Genomic DNA, 22,797 nt, shown 5'->3' with positions numbered 1-22,797 from the left:
CCCGCGTCCCCTGCATCGGCAGGCGGACTCTCAACCACTGCGCCACCGGGGAAGCCCGATCTGTCTTTAGAGGTTCAACACATTGACCCCTCGTATTCTTCCCACTCCACCATCCTGGCCCGTCTCTACTTCCTTAGCTACTCCACTTAGTTTCCGTGGTCTGTTATCTCACTTTCTTGACAATCTGTTAAACTCCCTTTCCCCTCTGCCCTCCAACCCTTAGGAAGCCTGAAGGAGCCTCTGCTTCTCTTTCTGTGCCTGCACGCAGACAGCTGAGGACACAAGTGGACCCTGGTCCAAGTGACAAGCCGTCTCCAATTTCCACAGCTGGTTTTCGGGTTCTCCCAACCCCCCCTCCCCCGGGGCTCCCTACCTCCCTTCTTTCTCATTCTCAGCAGGTGACCTTTTGTCTATTTTCTGGGGAAAACAGAGATCATAGAAGAGAATGTCCTTGAAGCCCCACCAGACCTCCGAGCTGTCTTTATCTGCCCCCCTCTCCTCTTTCCTCCCCTGAGAGAGGAGGCTGCCCACATCTGGTCTGAGGTCAATCCTTCTGTGCGTCCTCCGGAGGCCAGACCCTCTCATCTTTGTGGAAATTTTCCCAGACCCTCTCATCTTTGTGGAAATTTTCCCTTCAGTTTATTCCTTCACTCCGACCTTCTGCTCTGCTGCTGTGCCGTCTACTTCGCATTGGCTTTACCACGTTCACACCCTCCCTTAGGCTCGAACCTGTGGACTGAGTTGCTGGACTTAGTGCCGGTTTCCTCGCCTTGCTCTCCACACACCCCTCACCCCCATCTGGCTTCTGCCTGCACAGCTCCACTCATAACCCTTGCCAGGCTGTCCAGTAGCCTCCACGTCGTGAAATCAGATGGTAACATTTTAGTCCTGCCCTTGTTTGAAGTCTCATCAACACTTGGCTCTTCTGACTACCCCCCTCCTCAAAACACTCTCTTCCCCGGCCCCCATGACACCTGGGCTCCCCCCACGTCCGCTGCCTCCCCTTAGCTGCTCTTTTCATTCTCCTCTGCCAGCAGATCCTCCTCTCTAAAGACCTGGAGTTTCTAGAGATTTAATTCCAGCCCTTCTTCTCCTTTCCCCGTAACCTCTCCCTAGGCAATTGCATTCTGCACCATGGTGTCAACTGCGTATATGTTGAAGGCTCAAATTTAAATCTCTTGCTGAAATCTCTTTTCTGGCCTGGAGGCCCGTAGATCGAACTGTCTACATGAAAGCTCCATTTGCTAGTTTCACAGACACCTCTAACCCCACGAGGGCCCAGCTTAACTTATGAATCTACCCCTCAACCTGTGACGCTACTTCTATGAATGGTAACATTGTTCCTCTGAGTTGTGCAAGCCAGGGACCCGGGAGGCATGCTTCTGGAGGCCCTAGTCCAATTAACCACAGAGCCCTGTCGATATCTCCCAAGTCTCTGGCCTGCACAGCTGTCAGCGTCTCTTGACCGTCCCTGTATTTCCGTCTGGTGCAGGTCCCCTGGACATGCTGACCCCCTGACCCCTACAGTCCATTCACCTCACTGGGGCCTCACAGAGTGATCTTCATAAGGTGTGAATCTAATCCTGAACTCTGCTGAAATCCACCAACAGCTTCCCCCCGCACTTAGGATAAAATCCCAACTACTTAGAGCATCAGAAGCGAGGTGGTAGGGCCGAAAGATGAACCTAGCAAGAGAGGCTAGGTACAAAGTGCAAAGGAGTTTGGCCCCTGTGCCGTCCAATATGGTAGCCACTGGCCACGGAGGCTTTTAAATTTTAATTAAATTAAAAATTCAGATCTTTAGTAGCACTCATCACATTTCAAGTGTTCAACAGTGGCCACTGTATTGGATGGCACAGGTGTAGACAATGAATTTAAGTAGGAGAAGGACACAGTCTGCTCTCTCTCTCTGTGTGTATGTGTGTATGGGGCATTCAGTGGGGAATTAAGACAGAGGAAGGGGACCCTAAGAGTTTGCCTACAGTTGTTGTGGACCATGCTTGGGAAAACAGGTGGAGAAGCAGAATTGAGACAGAAAATAATGTGATAGAAATGAGTTACATTTGATACGTTTTAATTTCAATCTCTAGCAGTTGCAAAACTCTAGGAGAAAATTACAAATTCATGTTTGCAATTTCAGAGAAAGTTTAGGACTAGAGATAAAAGCTGGGGAAGCACAAGATAAAAGCTGGGGAACCACATGAGTGCAGACAGATAACTCACTGGAAAGAATAAGGACACCAGGGTCCACTGAGATGGGCTGGAGAAATATTGCCGTAACAGGTGGCAGTACACCTGCAGGCCACAAGGTGGCACACTGTGGACTGCTCAGAAAATCAGCCCTTCTAGAAGTGCCTGTACTCAGGACAGCCCTGCTCAGGGTACCTGCAGAAAATGGTGGGCAGTAAAGCTGGGTTTATCTCAGCCTATTTCATATCTTAACCTTAGATCCTTCCTTCCCACTTTTTTTCTCCTCCCTGGATTTAGATTTTGAAATCACAGGCCTGAAATCCTGGTGGGTGGAGCTGACAGGGTGTAGCGACAAGATACAGGGACCCACACTTGCCCCTCCATTTGTTAGATAATACCAGAGTTTCCCGACTGGCTTCTATAATACCTCAAATATTTTTGTTTGATTTACTCCAATTTGAAAAACTAATACATTTTGTATGACACATTTTGGAGCATACCCCCTCCCAAAAAAGTCCAAATACTGACAGATGTGAAAACAGGCAGGTATCAGGGCCCTGAAACTTTAACCTAAAACACTACAGTTCCATGTAATAGAAAGAAAAACATAATTTTATAAGTGCCAAGAAACAAAAAGTAGGCTTGTAATGATCTTTGCCAAAATAGGGTTCCTAGCATTTTTTTAAGTGACCATAATTTTCTTAGGTAACATTTTAAAATTATTAGCTTAGAAGCATTCTTACACCTTACACTTTTCTTTAATTCATGGAATCATATTATTCTCTTCCATAAGTTTTCATCTTATTTAACTTATTTTAGTCTCAAGTATTTTCCTCTCGTTTTTTTTTTCTACTTCAGAAGAATTTCTTTTTTTTTTTTTTTTTTTTTTTTTGCGGTATGCGGGCCTCTCACTGTTGTGGCCTCTCCCATTGCGGAGCACAGGCTCCGGACGCGCAGGCCCAGCGGCCATGGCTCACGGGCTTAGTTGCTCCACGGCATGTGGGATCTTCCCGGACCAGGGCACGAACCCGTGTCTCCTGCATCGGCAGGCGGATTCTCAACCACTGCGCCACCAGGGAAGCCCTTTTTTTTTTTTTTTTGCGGTATGCGGGCCTCTCACTGTTGTGGCCTCTCCCGTTGCGGAGCACAGGCTCCGGACGCGCAGGCCCAGCGGCCATGGCTCACGGGCCCAGCTGCTCCGTGTCATGTGGGATCCTCCCGGACCAAGGCACTAACCCGTGTCTCCTGCATCGGCAGGCGGATTCTCAACCACTGCGCCACCAGGGAAGCCCAGAAGAATTTCTTATACTCCTCAAGTTGTGTACAAACTTCAAACGAGAAAAACTTACTTGTAGTCACAGGAAAAGTGGTGGTAACAGGTGGTGCTGTAGTTGCAGGCAATTTCTTTGGCCTGAATTTGTAGTGACCGATAAATCCATCTGCAGTTAAACTTAAGTCTGATAAAAACTGAATGAGAAGTTCATTTCTCTCAGATACAATTGGCCTAAAAGAAAAAAAGATGTAAATATATATATATATTTAAAAATTTAGGTGACACCTCTCTGAAACGTAGAATTTTCTCACTTTCCATCAATTTCTGACGATAGGTTATTCTTTGTTTAAACTGAAAAGCTGAAATACTTAGAAAGATGATGGTCTTTTTTTTTTTTTTTTTTTTCTTTTTTTCCAAACCGAAACCACTCAGACCGCGTTCATCTCCCTCTCACTCTTCGAAACGAAGAGAAGAACGATCATCAACGGCTAAAGGCAATTGCAAACACAACACCAAAAGCCAACTTCACGCTCAGGAGAGAACACTTTATCTCCTCCTCGTGGGTTCGGGTGCTCTACACGTTCAGAGGAACCTCTCTAGTAACGAACTATAGAAATGATCCCTGAAAGTATAGTCTTAAGATGATGGTCTTAATCTGCTCAGTATTAATGCGAACAGCTAACATTTACTGAACGTTTGCTCAGTTAGGCACGTGCTTTATGAAAACTGTTGAATTCTGTCTTCACAACCCTGTTATTATCCCCTTTTCATGGAAGAGGCAAGTGAAGATCGGAGAGTTCAAGTGATTTGCCCAAGGCCCTCGGTTAGTATGTGAGAGAGTCAGCATTTGAAAGGATCAGGTGCCTTTAGAGGCCGTAGACTTTGGGACCAATGTAAACACTGAAGCTGCAGCTGGCTCCTCACAAGCACCGCAGGGTTTGGCCTGACTTGGCAACCGCACAGCTTCTTTGAACTAAGACTCTGGGTTCCAGCTGGCCTGGGGAGCTAGGGATGCCGGCCCTGGGGAATCAGATGGTCAGTGGGCTGGTCACCTAGGGATAAGAAAGCCATGCAGGGTTTAATGGGACTTTTTTTTTTTTTTTTTTGCGGTACACGGGCCTCTCACTGCTGTGGCCTCTCCCGTTGCGGAGCACAGGCTCCGGACGCGCAGGCTCAGCGGCCATGGCTCACGGGCCCAGCCGCTCCGCGGCACGTGGGATCTTCCCGGACCGGGGCACGAACCCGCGTCCCCCGCATCGGCAGGCGGACTCTCAACCGCTGCGCCACCAGGGAAGCCCTCATTTCATTGTTAATGAGAGTTCTTAGGCGTGCCTGAAATGGAAACCTTTCTGTTTATAATCTGGGTAGCAAAATGCTGTGAAGGAGAAAGAGAAAGTGATGATTTTGTTTTGGTGGTCATGAACGACATCATTAAGAATTCTAATTTTAAAGCAATTTTAGGGGCGTGCTGGTACTAAAGGTTTAGTGGCGATAATAACTGAGGCTCAGAAGCTCTGTTAAACCTTAGGGGATAACTATATTATACAAGACGGTAGTTTCATTTAATCTTGCTATTGTTATTTAAACAATGGTTTAAAAATGCTGTTTGGCTAATTCTATTTTAAAACTGTTTAATTCAGAAGTGGAAAATTTATTTAATTGAGTTAATTGGTGGTTTGACTAAACTCCTTTTTTTGAGGTGTCTTCTCAGCTGAATCACTTCTTAGCCTTCACGGACAGTAAGTAATGAGGCAACCTAACAGCTATTTTGAGTGGAGTGGATGGAGGGGAAGGTAGATCTGGACTTGACCCAACCAGTTAGAAACACTGCAGCATCTTTTCTGTCCTGAAGGTTATTGTCTTCTTAGCCGAGGGATGAGACAAACCTAAGAGCAAGCTCTGTGACCCACATTTTAAGTTCCAGTCACAAAAGTGACCAAGGTCATTTAAACAATGCTTCTGAAAATAAAGCCTGGAACAGATATATTTTATCTTGCTTTTGAAAACACATTCCGTTGAATGAATACAGTGTGCAGGAAACACAGTTCTCAACTACAGGTACAAATAAGACACGTTAACCTTGTTTAGATGATAAAATTACAAAAAGCACTTCTTATAAGCAGCAAAGAAAACCTTAAGATCCAACCAGGTCAGCCTTCTAGGCATGATGTTATAATCGCAGTGATCATTCACTGCCTTTTCTATGAACTAATCTTGGAAGCCCGATATTGGAAGCTGAATTTTCTCAAGGAAGAGTATTTTAGTAACACAGATATCTTTAGTTATGCTGCTACTGAGCTTTAGTATGAATGCGACAGAGCCACATTGCCATAAATGTACTGAGGGCAGAGTGCTGAATTGCAAATTAATGTTACAAATCGCTAGGAAGGCACGGGGGCATCTCACTGGACCCACTCCCCACCGGCAAATCCCAGGAATGGACTGAGGGTGCTGACCGGCGTCTTATAGAGACGGCTCTGTGAGCTGCCTCTGCGCTGTCACCCACAGCCTTCCTCTCCTTCAGTCACTACGGCCAACCAGCCACCAAGTCCGGCCAATTTTGCCTCCTAAATATTCCTTGATCCACCTCCTCTTCTCCACTACCACTCTTCCCTACCACCTCAGCTTTACCGGGACCACTGCTACAGGATCCTTGCCAGCCCCTGCTCCTCCTGTCTAGGGCGGGCGTTCTAGAAGCACCGGTCCTGTCACTTCCCCTGACTGCATTTCGAGAGCTCCCATGTCTGCGGGACGTGGAACCCAGCTCCACTCTCCGCCTCTTCGCTCTCTGGGCGCCCACTCAAGGTTCAGGCTCCAGAAGAGCATATCTCTCCCCTGTGGATCTTCAATAACGGAGTCCCCTCTGCTTGGAAGGAGTCTGTGTCCTAAGTTCTGCCTCTAACTCTCACTCTTGCTTCAAGACTCGGCTTCAAGAGGCATAATCTCTTTTCCCAAACCTCCCCTGACCTCCCACCACTTGTCCCGACTGGACCAAAAGACTCCGTGTCAGAGATCCACCAGGACATTCCGTTGCCAACTTACCTATCTGCCTTGTTTTGGTCCTTCCCACTACTTACCTCTGTATCTTTTTTTTTTTTTTTTTTTTTTTGCGGTATGCGGGCCTCTCACTGTTGTGGCCTCTCCCATTGCGGAGCACAGGCTCCGGACGCACAGGCTCAGCGGCCATGGCCCACGGGCTTAGTTGCTCCGCGGCATGTGGGATCTTCCCGGACCGGGGCACGAACCCGTGTCTCCTGCATCGGCAGGCGGATTCTCAACCACTGCGCCACCAGGGAAGCCCACCTCTGTATCTTTTATTTTATCTTTGTGTTCCAGGTTCCTAGCATCGTGTCTGCCACACGGCTGGGGTATATATAGTAAATGTTTCTGAACTGAATCCAATGGTATCGATACTGATTTGAACCAGGTACAGGGATGCTGAAGTGATGTCCCCATTGCCCCCACCCACCCTGAGTTTTGTGCTTCTCCTTCCCTTTTGTCTACAGATTTACTCATACATATGCATCATGAAACCATATATTCTATAGGTTTGCATTTTTTTTAAACTTGATATAAATGAAAGTTTAGTGTGTCTTTTTCGGTTACTTTTTTCACCCTCAACATCGTAACCATGAGATTCATCCACCGTGCTCAGGGCTTTATAGTGTGAACTACAACAGAATCGAACTACTCTCTTGTTGATAAACACTGTGCTGTTTACTCTCCCCCCAGTACAAATAACATTAATGAGAACATTCTTGTATATGTCTTGTGATGCACAGGGACAAAACTGTCCACGAGGAGAGTAGGGTATATGCTCTATACCAGGTCAGAGGATACAAGCTCATTTTCAAAATTTTTTAAAAAATTGTTTATTTATTTTTGGCTGCGTTGGGTCTTCGTTGCTGCACGCAGGCTTTCTCTAGTTGTGTCCAGTGGGGGCTACTCTTTGTTGTGGTGCGCGAGCTTCTCTCTCTGGCGGCTTCTCTTGTTTCAGAGCATGGGCTCTAGGCGCGTGGGCTTCAGTAGTTGTGGCTCATGGGCTCAGTAGTTGTGGCGCACGGGCTTAGTTGCTCCGTGGCATGTGGAATCTTCCCGGACCAGGGATCAAACCCGTGTCCCCTGCATTGGCAGGCAGATTCTTAACCACTGTGCCACTAGGGATGTCCTTAGTTTCAATTTTATTAGATATTGCCAAACTGATTTCCAAAGTGATTGTACCAATTTACATTCTTGTCAAAGATTTACTCACTGTGCTGCTTTCTTCTTTGGGGAATGCCTTTCCGTGTCTTTTGTCCATTTTTTTCTGAGTTGTTACCTTTTCCTGAATAATTTTTAAGGATTTCTTGATATGTTTTGGAACCTAGACCTAGGTCTTTGTCAAATATATCAAATATTTGACAAATACCTGTTTCCGTTTTGTGCCTTCTCTTTTCCCTCTCTTTAAGGTGTATTTTGATGAGCAGAAGTTCTCATTTCAGTTCCCAATCCATCTGTAATTGACGTTTGTGTGGTATTAGACACAAATACAATTCATTTTTCCCATAGGAGCAAAACGTTGTCCCTGCCCCATTTTTCAATAGGGTCATCCTTCACCTGCTGATCTGTGCGTCTCTGGGATATGTCTAATCTGCAGAGACATGTGGATATGTTTCTGGCCTCTCTTTCGTGTTTTCATTAGTCAGTTTTTCTACCTCTCTGTTAAAACCACACTGTCTTAATTACAACAGCTTTCTGACCTGGCTCCACCATGGTTGGTCAAATACTCCTGCCGGTTTCTTCTCCTTCAAAACTGTCTTGGTTTTGTCCCCTCCCCTAGCAATGACATGTACACTTTACAGCTGGACTGTCAGTTTTAATGGCTCAGTAGTTGCAGCACACAGGCCCTAGAGTGCACAGGCTTCAGTAGTTGTGGCGTGTGGGCTCAACAGTTGTGACATGTGGGCTCAGTAGTTGTGGCTTGTGGGCTCTAGAGAGCAGGCTCAGTAGTTGTGGTGCACGGGCTTAGCTGCTTCGCGGCATGTGGGATCTTCCCCAACCAGTGATCGAACCCGTGTTCCCTGCATTGGCAGGCGGATTCTTAACCACTGCGCCACCAGGGAAGTTCTCCTTTTGTGCTTTTTATTTGTCCTGTCTTTTAAAATGTTTCTCTTTTTCTCTTTTTTGCTTTGTTTGGATTGAACGTTTTCTCACTGCATGTTTTCCCTCCACAGTTTTGGAAATTAAAGGCTCTATTTCTACCTTTTTTAGAGGTTGCCTCGATTTAACATCCATATTTACTCTGGCATATTATAAAGTTTCACAATATCTCCACCCTATTCTCAAACAATTCAAAGACCTGAAAATCCTTCAACTCTACAACCAGCATCTTTGCTCAGTGTTTCTTCCTGCATCTCAGTCCTTTATTCTGTGATCATCATCTTTCTGCCTGAAGTAAAGTCATAATGAAGTTTCTTTAGTTAGGGTTTGTTGGTAGTAAACTGTCTCGGCTCTTATTTAACTGAAAATGTCTTTATTTCACCCACATTCACAGAAGAGAGGTTTTTCTGGGTAAATAATTCTAGACTGACAGTAATTCTGTCTCAACACTTTGAAGATATTCTTCTGAGATCTTCTGATTTCCACGGTTGCTATTGAGAAGTCCGTTGTTAGGCTCTTTCCTTTGTAATAATCTATCTTTTCTTTCTGTGTTTTTAACATCTTTCTCTGTTGTTCTGTGGTTTTACTAGAATACATGTAGGAATGGATGTATTAATATATATGTTGCTTAGGATTTATCGAGTTCTTGAATTTGATCACTGATATCGTTCATCCATACTGGAAAACTCTCAGCTATTATTTCTTCAAACATGAAATTTCCTACATTCGGTATTTTTTCTTATGGAACCCTTGTTAAGTGTACATTAGATCCTTTCACTCTAGCTTCTATGACTCTTAACCTTTCTTTTATATCTTGCATCTATTTGTCTCTTTGTGCTATGTTCCAGGGAATTACTTCACATCTATTTCTCAGTTCCCTAATTCTTTCTGGAACTATGTCAAATCAACTGTTTCACACATGTATTCAGTTTCTTGTTTAACTTATAGCTCAGTTCTGGAAATTCTGTTGGGCTCTTTGTTAAATCTGTTTGAACATTTCTGAAAGTCTCTTGATTCTTCTTCATACTTTCAACAGCCTGCACTTTATAGGCTCTCAATTAATATACTGTATATGAATTTCTTTAAGCATACTTATTTCACATTCTGGAGCTCATCATTTTACTATATATGCCTCTGTGGGTCTGATTATACTTTTTGCTTCTGCTGATTCTTGTTTATGTTGGCTTTTCCTTTCTGTTTTGTGATTTTTTTGATTGGGAATTGTATTTCTTGAAACTTTATTTATAGGAATTCTTAAAGCCTAAGTTAAGATGCAGTTTTCCAGAGAGGATTTGTGTTTTCCTCTGTCATGCCATGTGGGCACTCTCAACTTGGAAACTGTTTAAAGTAAGTTTTTGACTACGTTTTTGGGGGGACAGTCAGATAGTGTAAATTATAACCTCAGATTCACATGTGGTCTGGGTTTTGGTTAAGAATTCCCATCAGATGCATAGCACAGGGAGATCAGCTCAGTGCTTTGTGACCACCTACAGGGGTGGGAGGGAGACGCAAGAGGGAGGGGATATGGGGATATATGTATACATATAGCTGATTCACTTTGTTATACAGCAGAAACTAACACAACATTGTAAAGCAATTATCCTCCAATAAAGATGTTAAAAAAAAAAGAATTCCCTTCAGAGACTACTTCTTCCTTTCACCAAAGGCCAAGGCCAAAACAGCCAATCTTCCTTATTATCTCCCTTGGGGAGAGGGGGAAGAATTAGTTCAATCACACTGGTGTCACATATCTGCAAAGCCAAATTTGGGTATAGTAATGTTTAAATTATAACTATCTTGAAGGTACTAAAAATGCTTACTATTATCAAACATAATAAATATAAATGAATTTAAAGCGGAAAGTACCTTGCTTTAACTCAAATGTGTCTATGGGAAATCATAGAAATGCACGTAAGATCAAGTGATGCAGCTATCCTACAGAATAATAAAGGCTATTTAAATTGGCACAGTGGTGACTTTGCCGGCAAGCTGTAGTAATGTCATTGCCACTTTTCCTAGTATTGTATGTGATGGTGTGAAATATCTTGCACCCAAACAGTCGTGTGTTGCACCAAAATACAGCACAGAGGAGTTAAGTAACTTGCCCGATGTCATGCATCTAGTAAGTGGCAGAGCTCTTAGCTCCATAAATATTTGCTGATAAATACACGTACCTTTCAGGCTCACTCAGCAAGAATTTAAGCAACAATGCGAGGTGGCCTAAAGTCCCCAAAGTCCAGGACAGGTAAAATCACCTTGATCTGTCATAAGCTTCCAGGTTTCCTCGTCTGGATTCCCAATAATCAGCTCCCTAGTTTTTGCTCAGAATTTTCCTCATTCCACTCTGATGCTTCAGCTCCCACCTTGCAGGGCAGTGAGGTATCCAGGTCAGGTCTCTGGCCCAGCATCTGCCCCAGGGGCATCACCAACTCTACTTCGGTTTATCTGTTTGGCTGCCGGGTCCTCTCTACACTCTTGCTACTGTTGCCTCACTCTCTACGCTCTCGCTACTGTTGCCTCGCTCTCTGCGCTCTCGCTACTGTTGCCTCGCTCTCTGCGCTCTCGCTACTGTTGCCTCGCACTCTGCGCTCTCGCTACTGTTGCCTCGCTCTCTGCGCTCTCGCTACTGTTGCCTCGCTCTCTGCACTCTTGCTACTGTTGCCTCGCTCTCTGGGTTGGCTACTCTTTGTGTCGATGATGTACGGGACTCCACTGCCAAGAATTTGAGAACAAAACACCACCACAAAATCTTCCAGAAAATACAGTATAATTGGGCAATTTAATAAGAAACAAGTTTAGAGTCTCTAAAATATTAATGAAATAAAACAGGTGCTACTCACGCAGGGGGGCTGTCGCCACAATACTTCCCAATTCTTTCGGCGTCATTGATCTCCCCACCGTTAAACACGGCCACATAATCGTACCGGCAGTAGTTATCACGCTCAACGTCAAACTTCTCAAACTTTAATTCTATAAGCTTTAGTGAAAGCACAACATTAGAAGTGTCAGAGGAACAGTGCGGAACAACCTCAAACAGAATTCTTCCTCTCCCCAGATTTGTAGGGTACCACGATTTTCCTTCTTAAAAAAAATGTATTCACCGTGTTTGAGTTTTTTCTTAGTGTTTACATATTTATTAGTTATCAAAATTGTGGTATTTTTTTTTTGAAATTAATTAATTAATTTATTTTTTTGCGGTACGAAGGTCTCTCACTGTTGTGGCCTCTCCCGTTGCGGAGCACAGGCTCCGGACGCACAGGCTCGGCGGCCATGGCTCACGGGCCCAGCCGCTCCGCGGCACGTGGGATCTTCCCGGACCGGGGCACGAACCCGTGTCCCCTGCATCGGCAGGCGGACTCCAACCACTGTGCCACCAGGGAAGCCCCAAAATTGTGGCATTCTTTTGCTGTCATTTTTAATCATTCCAAAAGACCATCTCAAGCCCAAATCAATCCTAATTACGATCTTAAACGAGGGAACTCTGTTCACTTACAGCTAAGAAAGTATAAAAACACTATATAACCCCAGAAACCTTTGTTAAGACTTAAATTGGGTTTGTGTTGGAGTGGGAAGCGGAGCTATACACCAACTTCATTCTTCTCTAGAGGAAAACTAATAGAAATAAAAATATTATCTACAATGTCCCCTATAGTAGTGTGTGTTGGGGTGCGTGAGATGGGCGGACACAATAGTTCCCCTTTCAAGAAAAGGAGACTCACGTTCCCACCACATGTAAAGAAGTCTAATTCTTTAGGACCAGAGGTTCAGGGAAGTGGGAACTGACTATGATGTCTTCTGGAAGTATGTTTGAAAACTGTGCCTGCCAATCACAGTGTGCTTGGTGATCTGGTCGATTTTTGAAGAGTTGCATAGAAGCATGGACACACAAAGTCAGTGTTAGATTTCTGAAGTATTTCTTAATTTTGTTTTTGCACTGGTACCAGTAACAGTGTCCTAAATTATTCGAAGCAATAAGAAGTTTTGATGTAAGAGCAATCATTCCCCTCATAAGCAGATTTTTCAAGACTCCCTCCAACGTGTGAATCAGAGGAAGTCTCACTGGGCTCATAAATACCCATGGCACCCAGAGAGCTGGTCCCCACTCTTGCTGGATGGCAGGTGGGCAGGCAACCCTCCTTGCTGCTTATGGAATATAATAGGCATTAACTCCTGTTAGGACAGGCACACTGTTACTAGTTGTTAGCTGGCAAAGACTTAGACACAGTAATGTGTGTGAAGGTGACAACAGCAATGGCACCACAAAGAGACACAAAGGTAAAGTGTGGCTTTGAACATCATTGCCACTTATCTACATATTTATCCACTTTTAAAAAGTCAGCACCAGTGATGGGTGAATAATTGCTTATTCATACTTAACACTGCTTTAAGTTATATTAAAATATTTCCTCTTTGGGTCCTGTAACTCCTTACTGGTTAGTAATAAAATGTGCTCTAGGTTATTAAAAAATTGGCTGAACTTTTTCTACTTAGAAATTAGTCACAGAACTTTTGAAGAGAAAATAAAAATAAGTAAATAAATAGGAGGGTAAAGGGGAAAGCTGTGATTTTTTTAAAAGTAAGTCTTTAATAGAAGAAAATGCCCATAGATTTATATAGAAATTACTTAGGACTTAACTTTCTCATATGATTTTTCTCATTTGGACAGTTTCCAGTGATTTCAGACACTACAACCATGATTAAAAACTCAGCTGGCTGAAGCCAAAAGTCATATCAATAAGATAAAACCCAAATTTAAATTTAAATAATCCAAGAGAAAAACAATGGAAAAAAGATGCTAAATTGTAATCTGTGAGTATAATTAAATTCAAATTATTTAATCTAACGTATTTACAAATGACACAGAGAGAAAAATGATCAATACAATCTCAAGAATTACATAATGGCTTAAATGTTTGAGAAATTTAATTTTAAATTTATTTTAAAATATAAAATGTTTAATAGATCTATAGAATCTTTCATTATCAAATAAATGAACATATTTTTCATCTTAAAAATAAAACTAAATTTTGGGATTATGATCAAAGTGTGTGAAGTGTGTGTGTGTGTGTACTCAAATCACTAACTTGCAGGGTATATTTACCTGAATAATTTTCCACTAAAGAAATGAATATATGTCAAATAATATTTGTGTAAGCAACATAAAAGATCAATTTAGAAAAGTATTTTTAATAGTATTATAATGCTCACCATACAGTGTTTTGATTTAAGTCTATAATGTTTGTAATAATAACAACTTTTTAAAAGTTATTTTCAGAATTCCACAAGGTAAGCTTGGTCTATTCTCATGCTAAGTTCTACCCTGCAATTAATATCTGAAAGTGGTCCCCAAAGAGGGTAAAAATTCATATAACCACATACTAATAAACAATGGAAAACTTCTCTGTCGATTGTTTTACGGCAATGAATAAAGTTATTTGTGGGGAACCTACAAAAATTTTATATTAAACAACAACCAAAAAAAAAAAAAAACCACACACCACCAGTTTTCTCATCAGACACCTTGTTCTTAGAAAAGATGATGTGGTATGCTTGCATTGGCTTTGTTAAGGTGAAGCATTCAGGCTGTTTCCGATTTGGTGACTAGGAGGGCCATTATCAGGACATAATACTCTGTGAGCAAATGGTAACCTGAAGTGTTCATGTACTTGGGGATTCGTTATTCCCCACGGTTAGTCACTGCTGCTTATAACCCCATGCTTACAACCTCTTCCACGGGGTTAAACAATCTCATGTGGAATTTGCAGACCATTTGCATTTCAAAACCTGTTTTGAAAATTACAATTCTAGGGCTTCCCTGGTCGCGCAGCGGTTGGGGGTCCGCCTGCCGATGCAGGGGACGCGGGTTCGTGCCCCGGTCCGGGAGGATCCCACGTGCCGCGGAGCGGCTGGGCCCGTGAGCCGTGGCCGCTGAGCCTGCGCGTCCGGAGCCCGTGCTCCGCAACGGGAGAGGCCACAACAGAGAGAGACCCACATACCGCAAAAAAAAAAAAAAAAAAGAAAAAAAAGAAAATTACAATTCTATAATAGGAAATTAAATCCATGACTCTGCAAGTCAAATGGCACAAAGGCAGTTTTAACCTGGGCCTTTGCATGAAGAAATACTGTGTCCAGGGGGTCTTCTTCACCCTGTATCTTTAACAGTTCCCACTAATTCACACACGCATCGTTTCTTCATGTTTTCAAGGAATCTCACCTGATTCTTTGGAGCTACAATGTGCCACACACAAGTGACTCCTGCAGGGTAATCACGGTCTGGCCAGTTGGGGGTTTTAAAAGAGCCGGAAGGTCTTTCAAGGAGTCCTCCACAATACTGATCCCCTGAAGTTATTAAAAATGAAAAAAAGAAAATCCAAGTTTATGGCAATGCAACCATGGGGAAATTAGGAATTTGGAATATTGATACTATAATAAAGACAATGGCAGATGCTTTTAAATTTTCTCTTTAAAAAAATGGTTAGTCTCCTCTAAACCCACCCCCTCCCTAACACACACACACACACACACACACACACACACACACACACACACACACACACAGGATGATCTCTAGGTTACCTGACATATCATATCAGCACAAGAGAGAGAAGGAGTGAAATCAGGGCCATAGCTTCTTTCCTTTTTCCCATTTTTTTGGATGAGACAAAACATTTGGGCATGCACTCATTCAGAAATCATGCAGGCTCATTAGAACTCTCAAGGCAGGGGTATTATTTACGAATAATATTTTTGTCCATGTCCACAGACAAAATCTGAATTAGCTGTTATAGACAACTCTCATTCCTAGAAAACTTTTTATACTATACATCTTTCACAATTTTTAAGAATAATTTTGTCTGTAAAAACAATTCATGTTTATAAATTTTCAGCAATACAGAAAAGCATTAAAGAAGGTGGGAGTGATCTCTAGATTGGGCCTGTGTTGGGCGAGCTCCCTCTTGGTCTGAGAAAGTGACTGCTCCAGAAAAGTCTCCTGGACTAACAGGTATAGGTGTCACAGGGGGGCCGCTCCATCCCACGCAGCTAACCATGACCCTGGACTTGCCACCAGGCATGGGCTGTTCTGCTCGGAATGAACTCAGAACAGAACCAGGAAGGCTCTCTCCCAGGGGCCTCAGAAAGGGGTGCCATCGGATGTTGCCGGGACCTGCTGGAGGTGCCCTCACAGCAGACAGCACAGGCCCTGTGCGTTATGACAAGGACTGTGCTTCAGCCAGTGTCCCTCTGCTGCCCTCTGTCCCCAGACCCCTGGTTCCTCCCTCACCTGCACACTGAGATGGCCTTGTGTGAGGATGAGACCATTCCCCTATCTTTTCCTCTATTTCTCCCACCCCAGACCCATAACCTCACGTAGAGTTCAGACTCAGCAGTGCTGGAGGCTCTCCCTTTATGCACAAGTCTCATTATTTCACTAGGAGCTTCCAGAAGTTTCACCACAGCTAAACTCAGCAGCATTTCTGATTGTTAGGATATTAAGATGGAGGTTTCGTTTCACACTTGGTCTTCAAGAGAAAATTCTGCAGTGCTAGACTCCTGCTCTGTGCCGACATTAGCTTCACTTCTCCGGGACTGAACTGGGTTTCCCAAATATGCCTAGACTCCTAGTAAAGCTGTTTCTTCACTGGTGGGGGAAAAAAAAATTAAAATTGAATTTGGGGTAAGATTACCTCAAATCCCACTAATCACAATGAACATGTGACAAACATCATTTCAGACCAATCTCCATGCATATGTATTGGGTTGGCCAAAAAGTTCCTTTGGGTGTTTCCTGTAACATCTTACGGAAAAACCCGAATGAACCTTTTGGTTAACCCAACACAAAAAGGTTCACAGAAATAATTTTAGAAAGACATTTTAATACAAGTTTTACGTTTAATTTTACTGGGACTTAACTAACAAAGAAACACTGAAAGGAATGAATATACTTTAATAAAAATATTTCTGTGACATAGAAGCGAATCATTCTTAAAAGAAGTCTCTAAATTTAAGACAATGTGTTATAAAAATTGAGCCTGGAGTAATTTCTGTAACTTTTAAAAAATATTTATTTATTTATTTATTTTTGGTTGCATTGGGTCTTCGTTGGTGCACAGGGGCTTTCTCTAGTTGCGGCAAACGGGGGCTACTTTCGTTGCGGTGCGCAGGCTTCTCATTGCGCTACTCTTGTTGCGGAGCACGGGCTCTAGGCATGAGGGCTTCAGTAGTTGTGGCGCACGGGCTCTAGAGCGCAGGCTCAGTAGTTGTGGTGCACGGGCTTAGTTGCTCTGCGGCATGTGGGATCTTTCCGGACCAGGGCTCGAACCCATGTCCCCTGAATTGGCAGGCGGATTCTTAACCACTGCGCCACCAGGGAAGTCCATCTGTAACTTTTAATTCATGGAAAATTTCAAGCATATACAAAGTAAACAGAACAATATAATGCATCTCTATGTGTGCATCATCCAATTTCAACAATTATCATCACTTTACTATTCTATCAATATCACTACCCAATGCTCACCACCTGCATTATTATTATCATTTTACAGGTTTGGGGGAGGTAAATTCAATACTCTGAAATGCACAAGTCTTAGCTGTAAAAATTTGAAAAATGGATCTGCCCGTGTGAGCCACACTCCTATGATGATAATAGAATCATTTCCCACAAAATTCCTGTATCCCTTGTCAGTCAATCTGCTGGCTCTTCACACCGTTTTTCTAAAAAAATTCACCTTAGATTAGGTTTATTCTAGAGCTTCATATACATGGAATTACACGGCGTGTCCCCTTCTGTGTCTGACTTCTCTTGCTTAGTACAATTTCTGAGATACATTCATGTTGCTGTGTGTATTAGTAGTTTGTTCCCTGACATTGCTAAGTAGTATTCCGGGGTGTGGAAACCAGAGTTTGTTCACCCATTCTCCTGCTGATATTCATTTGGCTTGCTTCCAGTCTGGGCTTCTGCGAATAACGCTGCTATGAACATTTTTGTATAAATCTCTTTGGGGACATGTATTTTCATATCTCTTGTATAAATATCCAGGAATGCAATTGCTGGGCCAAGAGTAGATGTAGATGTTTAACTTCATAAGAAACTACCAAAATTTTTTCCCCAAGCGGTTGTAGCATTTTTCACCTCTCAAGGGATGAGCACTTCGGTTGCATCACATCCTCGCCACCACTTAGTGCGGTCAGATTTTTAGCCAATCCGGTTGGTATGTAATGGTATCTCATTGTGGGTTTTTTGTTGTTGTTGTTGTTGTTGTTTGCGGTACGCGGGCCTCTCACTGCTGTGGCCTCTCCCGTTGCGGAGCGCAGGCTCCGCGGCCACGGCTCACGGGCCCAGCCGCTCCGCGGCACGTGGGATCTTCCCGGACTGGGGCACGAACCCGTGTCCCCTGCATCGGCAGGCGGATTCTCAACCACTGCGTCACCAGGCAAGCCCTCTCATTGTGGTTTTAATTTGCATTTTCCTGTTAACTAATGACACTGAACAGTTTTTCATGTACTTATGTGTCATTCATATATCTTCTTCTGGAAAGTGTTCCAGTATTTGCCCATTTTTATATTTATGGGGATCTTTATCTTTGTACTGTTGAGTCCTTTATATATTTTGAATACAAATCCTTTATGAGGTAGTTTTGCAAATATGTTCTCCTATTCTGTAGGTTGCCTATCCATCTTTGTAACATTGCCTTTTATAAGCATTAGTTTTGATTTTAATGAAGTTCGCATGGTACATATTTTTCCATCCTTTTATGTTGTACCTATTTTGTCTTTGTATTTCTCGTGCTTTTTTTTAGATAATTATGGTTGGGCTCTGCTTTTAAGCCCATTCGAACAATTACTGTCTTCTAATTAGAGTATTTATTTAATTCTCTACCTTTAATGTATTTATTGACATGTTTGGATTGAGTGTGTCAATTACTATTTTGTTCTCTATTCGTCACACCTTTCTCTTGTTCCATCTGTTCTTCCTTTCCTGACTTCTCTGGGCTGTTCAATAATTCTGGTATTCTATCTTAATCTTTTGGCTTTTAGCTAAAATGTGTGCATTTTTAATGGGTTCTCCAAGGACTGCATGTTTAATGGGTTCTCAAGGACAGCTTATTTAGAGTTAACAGTGTATTTCTTTTTTTTTTTTTTAATTTTTAACATCTTTATTGGAGTATAATTGCTTTACAATGGTGTGTTAGTTTCTGCTTTACAACAAAGTGAATCTGTTATACATATACATATATTCCCATATCTCCTCCCTCTTGCGTCTCCCTCCCTCCCACCCTCACGTACTGTATATTTCCATTTGCTTCTCCATCCTTTGTTCTATTGTTGTCGTATACACTATGTCATACATTACGCTTGCCACAATAGAGCGGTAAAGTTTTTTGTTTGTTTTGTTTTGAACAGATACATGTAAAGAAATTAGAGAAGAAAATAAAATATAGCCTCTTCTATATTTACCATTCCCAGTGGCCTTCAATCCTTCCGTTACCTTTGCGCTACCCTGTGGGCCCACTTCCCTTCAACTTGAGAAACTTCCTTAAATACTTCTTGTGATGCGGGTGTTTATCTGAAAATGTCTTTATTTCATTTTCTTTTTTTTTTTTTTACCATGACTATTATTCCATTTTTTAACATCTTTATTGGAGTGTAATTACAAGGGTGCGTTAGTTTCTGCTCTATAACAAAGTGAATCAGCTATACAGATACATACATCCCCATATCCCCCCCTCTTGCATCTCCTTCCCAACCCTCCCTATCCCACCCCTCTAGGGGGTCACAAAGAAGCACCGAGCTGATCTCCCTGTGCTATGCGGCTGCTTCCCACTAGCTATCTATTTTACGTTTGGTAGCATATATATGTCCAGGCCACTCTCTCACTTCGTCCCAGCTTACCCTTCCCCCTCCTCGTGTCCTGAGGTCCATTCTTTACATCTATGTCATTATTTCTGTCCTGCCTCTAGGTTCTTCAGAACCATTTTTTTTTTTTTTTTTTTTTTAGATTCCATATATATGTGTTAGCATACGGTATTTGTTTTTCTCTTTCTGACTTACTTTCATTTTTGAAGACTAGCTGTAGAATTCTGGGTTGATACTTTTATTCCAGCACTTAAAAAATGCTGTTCCACTACCTTCTGGTCTCTATTGTTTCTGATTAAAAGAAAGCCATCCTTCATACCACTGTTCTTCTGTATGTAATTTGGGTTTTATCTAATTGATTTTAAGTTTTCTCTTTATCTTTCGATTTCTGTAATTGAATTATGATGTGCCTAGGTGTGGCTTCATTTTTATTTATCTTATTTGGCATTTGTTGATCTTCTTGGCTCTATAAATTGATGTTCTTCACTAAATTTGGGTGGCCTCAAGCCATCACTTCTTGAGATATTTTTTCTGCCTTATTATCACTCTCTTTTTCTTTTGGGACACAAATTACACATGTGTTAGACCACTTGACATTGTCTCACTGGTCTCCGAGGCTCTCTTTCTTTCATATTTTTCCTCCTGGTTCTTCAGCTTGGATCATTTCTATTCAAATCCACTGCCTTTTTCTTCTACCACCTCCAATCTGCTTGTAAGCCCATCAGGTAAATTTAAAAATTACATGTTCTGGATCTTTCAGCTCTAGTATTATCATTTTCTTTTTGTATATAGTTTCTTTTCTGAGATTCTCAATCTGTTTATTTTTTACACATATATTTCCCTTTAAATCCTTAAACATTTATAATAGCTGCTTTAAAGTGCTTGTCTGCTAACTGTAACTTCTGGGTTATTTTGGGGTCAGTTTTTATTGACTGCTTTTTTTCTTGAATATGGACACACTTTCCTGGTTTCATCCCATGATTGGATACTGGACATTATGAATGATACATTATAAAGCCTCTAGATCCTGTTGTGTTCCTATAAAAAGTGACTTTTGTTCTAGCAGGCATTCAACCTGGCTAGACCCAAGCTCAAAGTCTGTTGGCCTGGCAGTGGGCAGCAGTTGTAATCTCTGTTTTTTTCAGCCTCCAGATGATGCTCTTGTGCCAGGTCAATTGAGTTCTCCCTCATATATGCAGAGTTTAGCCATTAGCCAAAGATTTAGCTGGATTATACCTAAATTTTTTTGTGCCTCAATTCTTCTTTGGGATTTCCTCCCAAAGGTTCTGGCTGCTCTCTCCAACCAGCAATGTTGCACTACAGCCCAAAGCAAGAAAAGATTAGGAATGCCTGCAGGCGGAAGGCTGTAAGTTTAACAGATCTTGACCACTTTGGTTGTCACATGTCCACATGTGGAGCACACATGTACTGACATGGAACGATCCCAACTCGTAGTATGAAGTGTAAAGAAAAAGTTGTGAAACAATATGAATGTATGATACTACTTATATATATTAAAAACTATTGCAAAAGTACATACATATAAGTAAGTGCACATACATATAAGTAAGTGCACATATAAGTAAGTGCACATATTAAAAACTATTGCAAAAGTACATACATATAAGTAAGTGCACATAGACGGTATGGGAACTACCAGCCACGGCTATTTCTAAGAGGGGACCACAATGGGGTGAAATGTTTCTATAGCTCTATGTGCATATCTGAATGCAGGCTTCACATTTTTACTCCATGAATTTCTACATTTGAATTTTTATAAGAATATATATATGGGCTTTAAAAAAGACTGATTTTTTTAATGGTTTATCACAGAATATTAAATGTAGTTCCCTGTGCTATACAGTAGGACCCCGTTGTTTATCCATCCTATATGTAATAGTTTGCATCTGCTAATCGCAAACTCCCAGTCCATCCCTTCCCCACCCTCCCTCCCCCTTGACAAGACTGATTTTTTTTTTTTAAGATTTTTTTTTTTGATGTGGACCATTTTTAACGTCTTTATTAAATTTGTTACAACACTGCATCTGTTTTATGTTTTGGTTTTTTGGCCTCAATGCATGTGGGATCTTAGCTCCCCGACCAGGGGTCGTACCTGCACTGCCTGCATTGGAAGGAGAAGTCTTAACCACTAGACCACCAAGGAAGTCCCAAGACTGATTTTTTTAATGGTCTCTTGATGGTTTGGTGGTATTTATTAGCTCTCTGTTTGAGAAGAATTGCTCTTAAACTTTAGATTAAATGAGTAAATCCATATAAAGTGCCTAGAACAGTGCCTGACACACAGGAGGCATTCAACAACCACGAGCCCTTATTATTGCTGTTATGTGGAAACGATACCTCTTTCATTTGGTTCCGTGGCAGAGAACATGGCCATGAAGCCATTCCCAGCTGTGTTGGCATCGGAGATCATCTGCACCATCATCTTGTTGCCGCTGGACACAAGAGCTCCGGGCCGGAATGTGCCGCAGAAGCGCCCAATGCGCTGGCCGCTGGAGTGGCCGTTGTACACGTCCACAAAGTCATAGCGACACAGGTTGTCACTCTCCAGGTCTATGAATCGGAAATTAAGAACTACTACTTTTCCCTCGGGGACCTGCCAAGAAAAGGGCCAAGTGGAAAACCGTGTCATGAAAACATCTGAAATCTTCACATCTAGCCAATTACTAACATAAGCAGAAAAAAGTTTAATACCCAAAATGATGCTTTTTCTTCCCTCAACTCTGAACTAGGCCAGAAAAGATTTTCTACCATAATGCATTCCTAGTAAAAGATAAGCATTTGTTCTCTTTTGACAAATTCCGCAATTCTCTAGGGTACAGGAGCTTATTCCTAGGCAGTCTGTCTCAACAAAGCTGCAAAATATTGGATCAGTCTTATTAAATGATAAGTCATTGTTGACAAAGAATACCAGTCCTGATTGGACCTTAGCACACATTTGCATATTTTAAAGCACCATGGCACTCAGAGATAGTGCTTGGCAAAGCAACATTTGAAATGTCATTTTTCACAAATAATACAATAGGATGACCTCAATATACAGAATGTTTCTATGAAGTTCAAAATGAAGGGGTGATTTGGCAATTGTGCGGTTACTTTACAGATAATCCACTTTGGGTCCTGAAGAATCCAGATCAACAATCTACAATGATTATATTAATTGAGTAATTGCTGAATCATCTCTTTTCAAAGTCGCTGAATTTTTATTTGTTTTCCAGGTGAAAACTTTGTATAACAGGCAGCCTTGAAACACAACACACTGATGAAAAAGATGTGTTTTCACTTTCTCATAAGACTTTCTTCACCATAATCTCCTCCTC

At 42.2% G+C, this 22,797-nt stretch overlaps 1 protein-coding gene and 1 non-coding gene across 2 annotated transcripts in view; both read right to left on the bottom strand.

The window, feature by feature from the left end:
• The window catches only part of PCOLCE2 (procollagen C-endopeptidase enhancer 2), a 75,955-nt gene that overhangs the window by 8,003 nt on the left and 45,155 nt on the right, over positions 1–22,797 (bottom strand). Inside the window, exons 3-6 of the mRNA XM_059063807.2 lie at positions 21,818–22,073; positions 14,817–14,941; positions 11,443–11,579; positions 3,540–3,694 (exon numbers count right to left, since the gene is read on the bottom strand). Of these exons, the coding sequence (XP_058919790.1) occupies positions 3,540–3,694; positions 11,443–11,579; positions 14,817–14,941; positions 21,818–22,073 (673 nt within the window). The remainder of the gene's footprint in view (positions 1–3,539; positions 3,695–11,442; positions 11,580–14,816; positions 14,942–21,817; positions 22,074–22,797) is intronic.
• LOC131757852 (small nucleolar RNA U3) lies at positions 3,887–4,101 on the bottom strand. Its single transcript, XR_009336003.1, has one exon. It is a non-coding gene; the product is annotated as a small nucleolar RNA U3 (small nucleolar RNA).

This window comes from Kogia breviceps, chromosome 5 (assembly GCF_026419965.1).
Source record: "Kogia breviceps isolate mKogBre1 chromosome 5, mKogBre1 haplotype 1, whole genome shotgun sequence".
Taxonomy (NCBI): domain Eukaryota; kingdom Metazoa; phylum Chordata; class Mammalia; order Artiodactyla; family Physeteridae; genus Kogia; species Kogia breviceps.
This window is presented reverse-complemented; position numbering and strand designations above follow the sequence as displayed.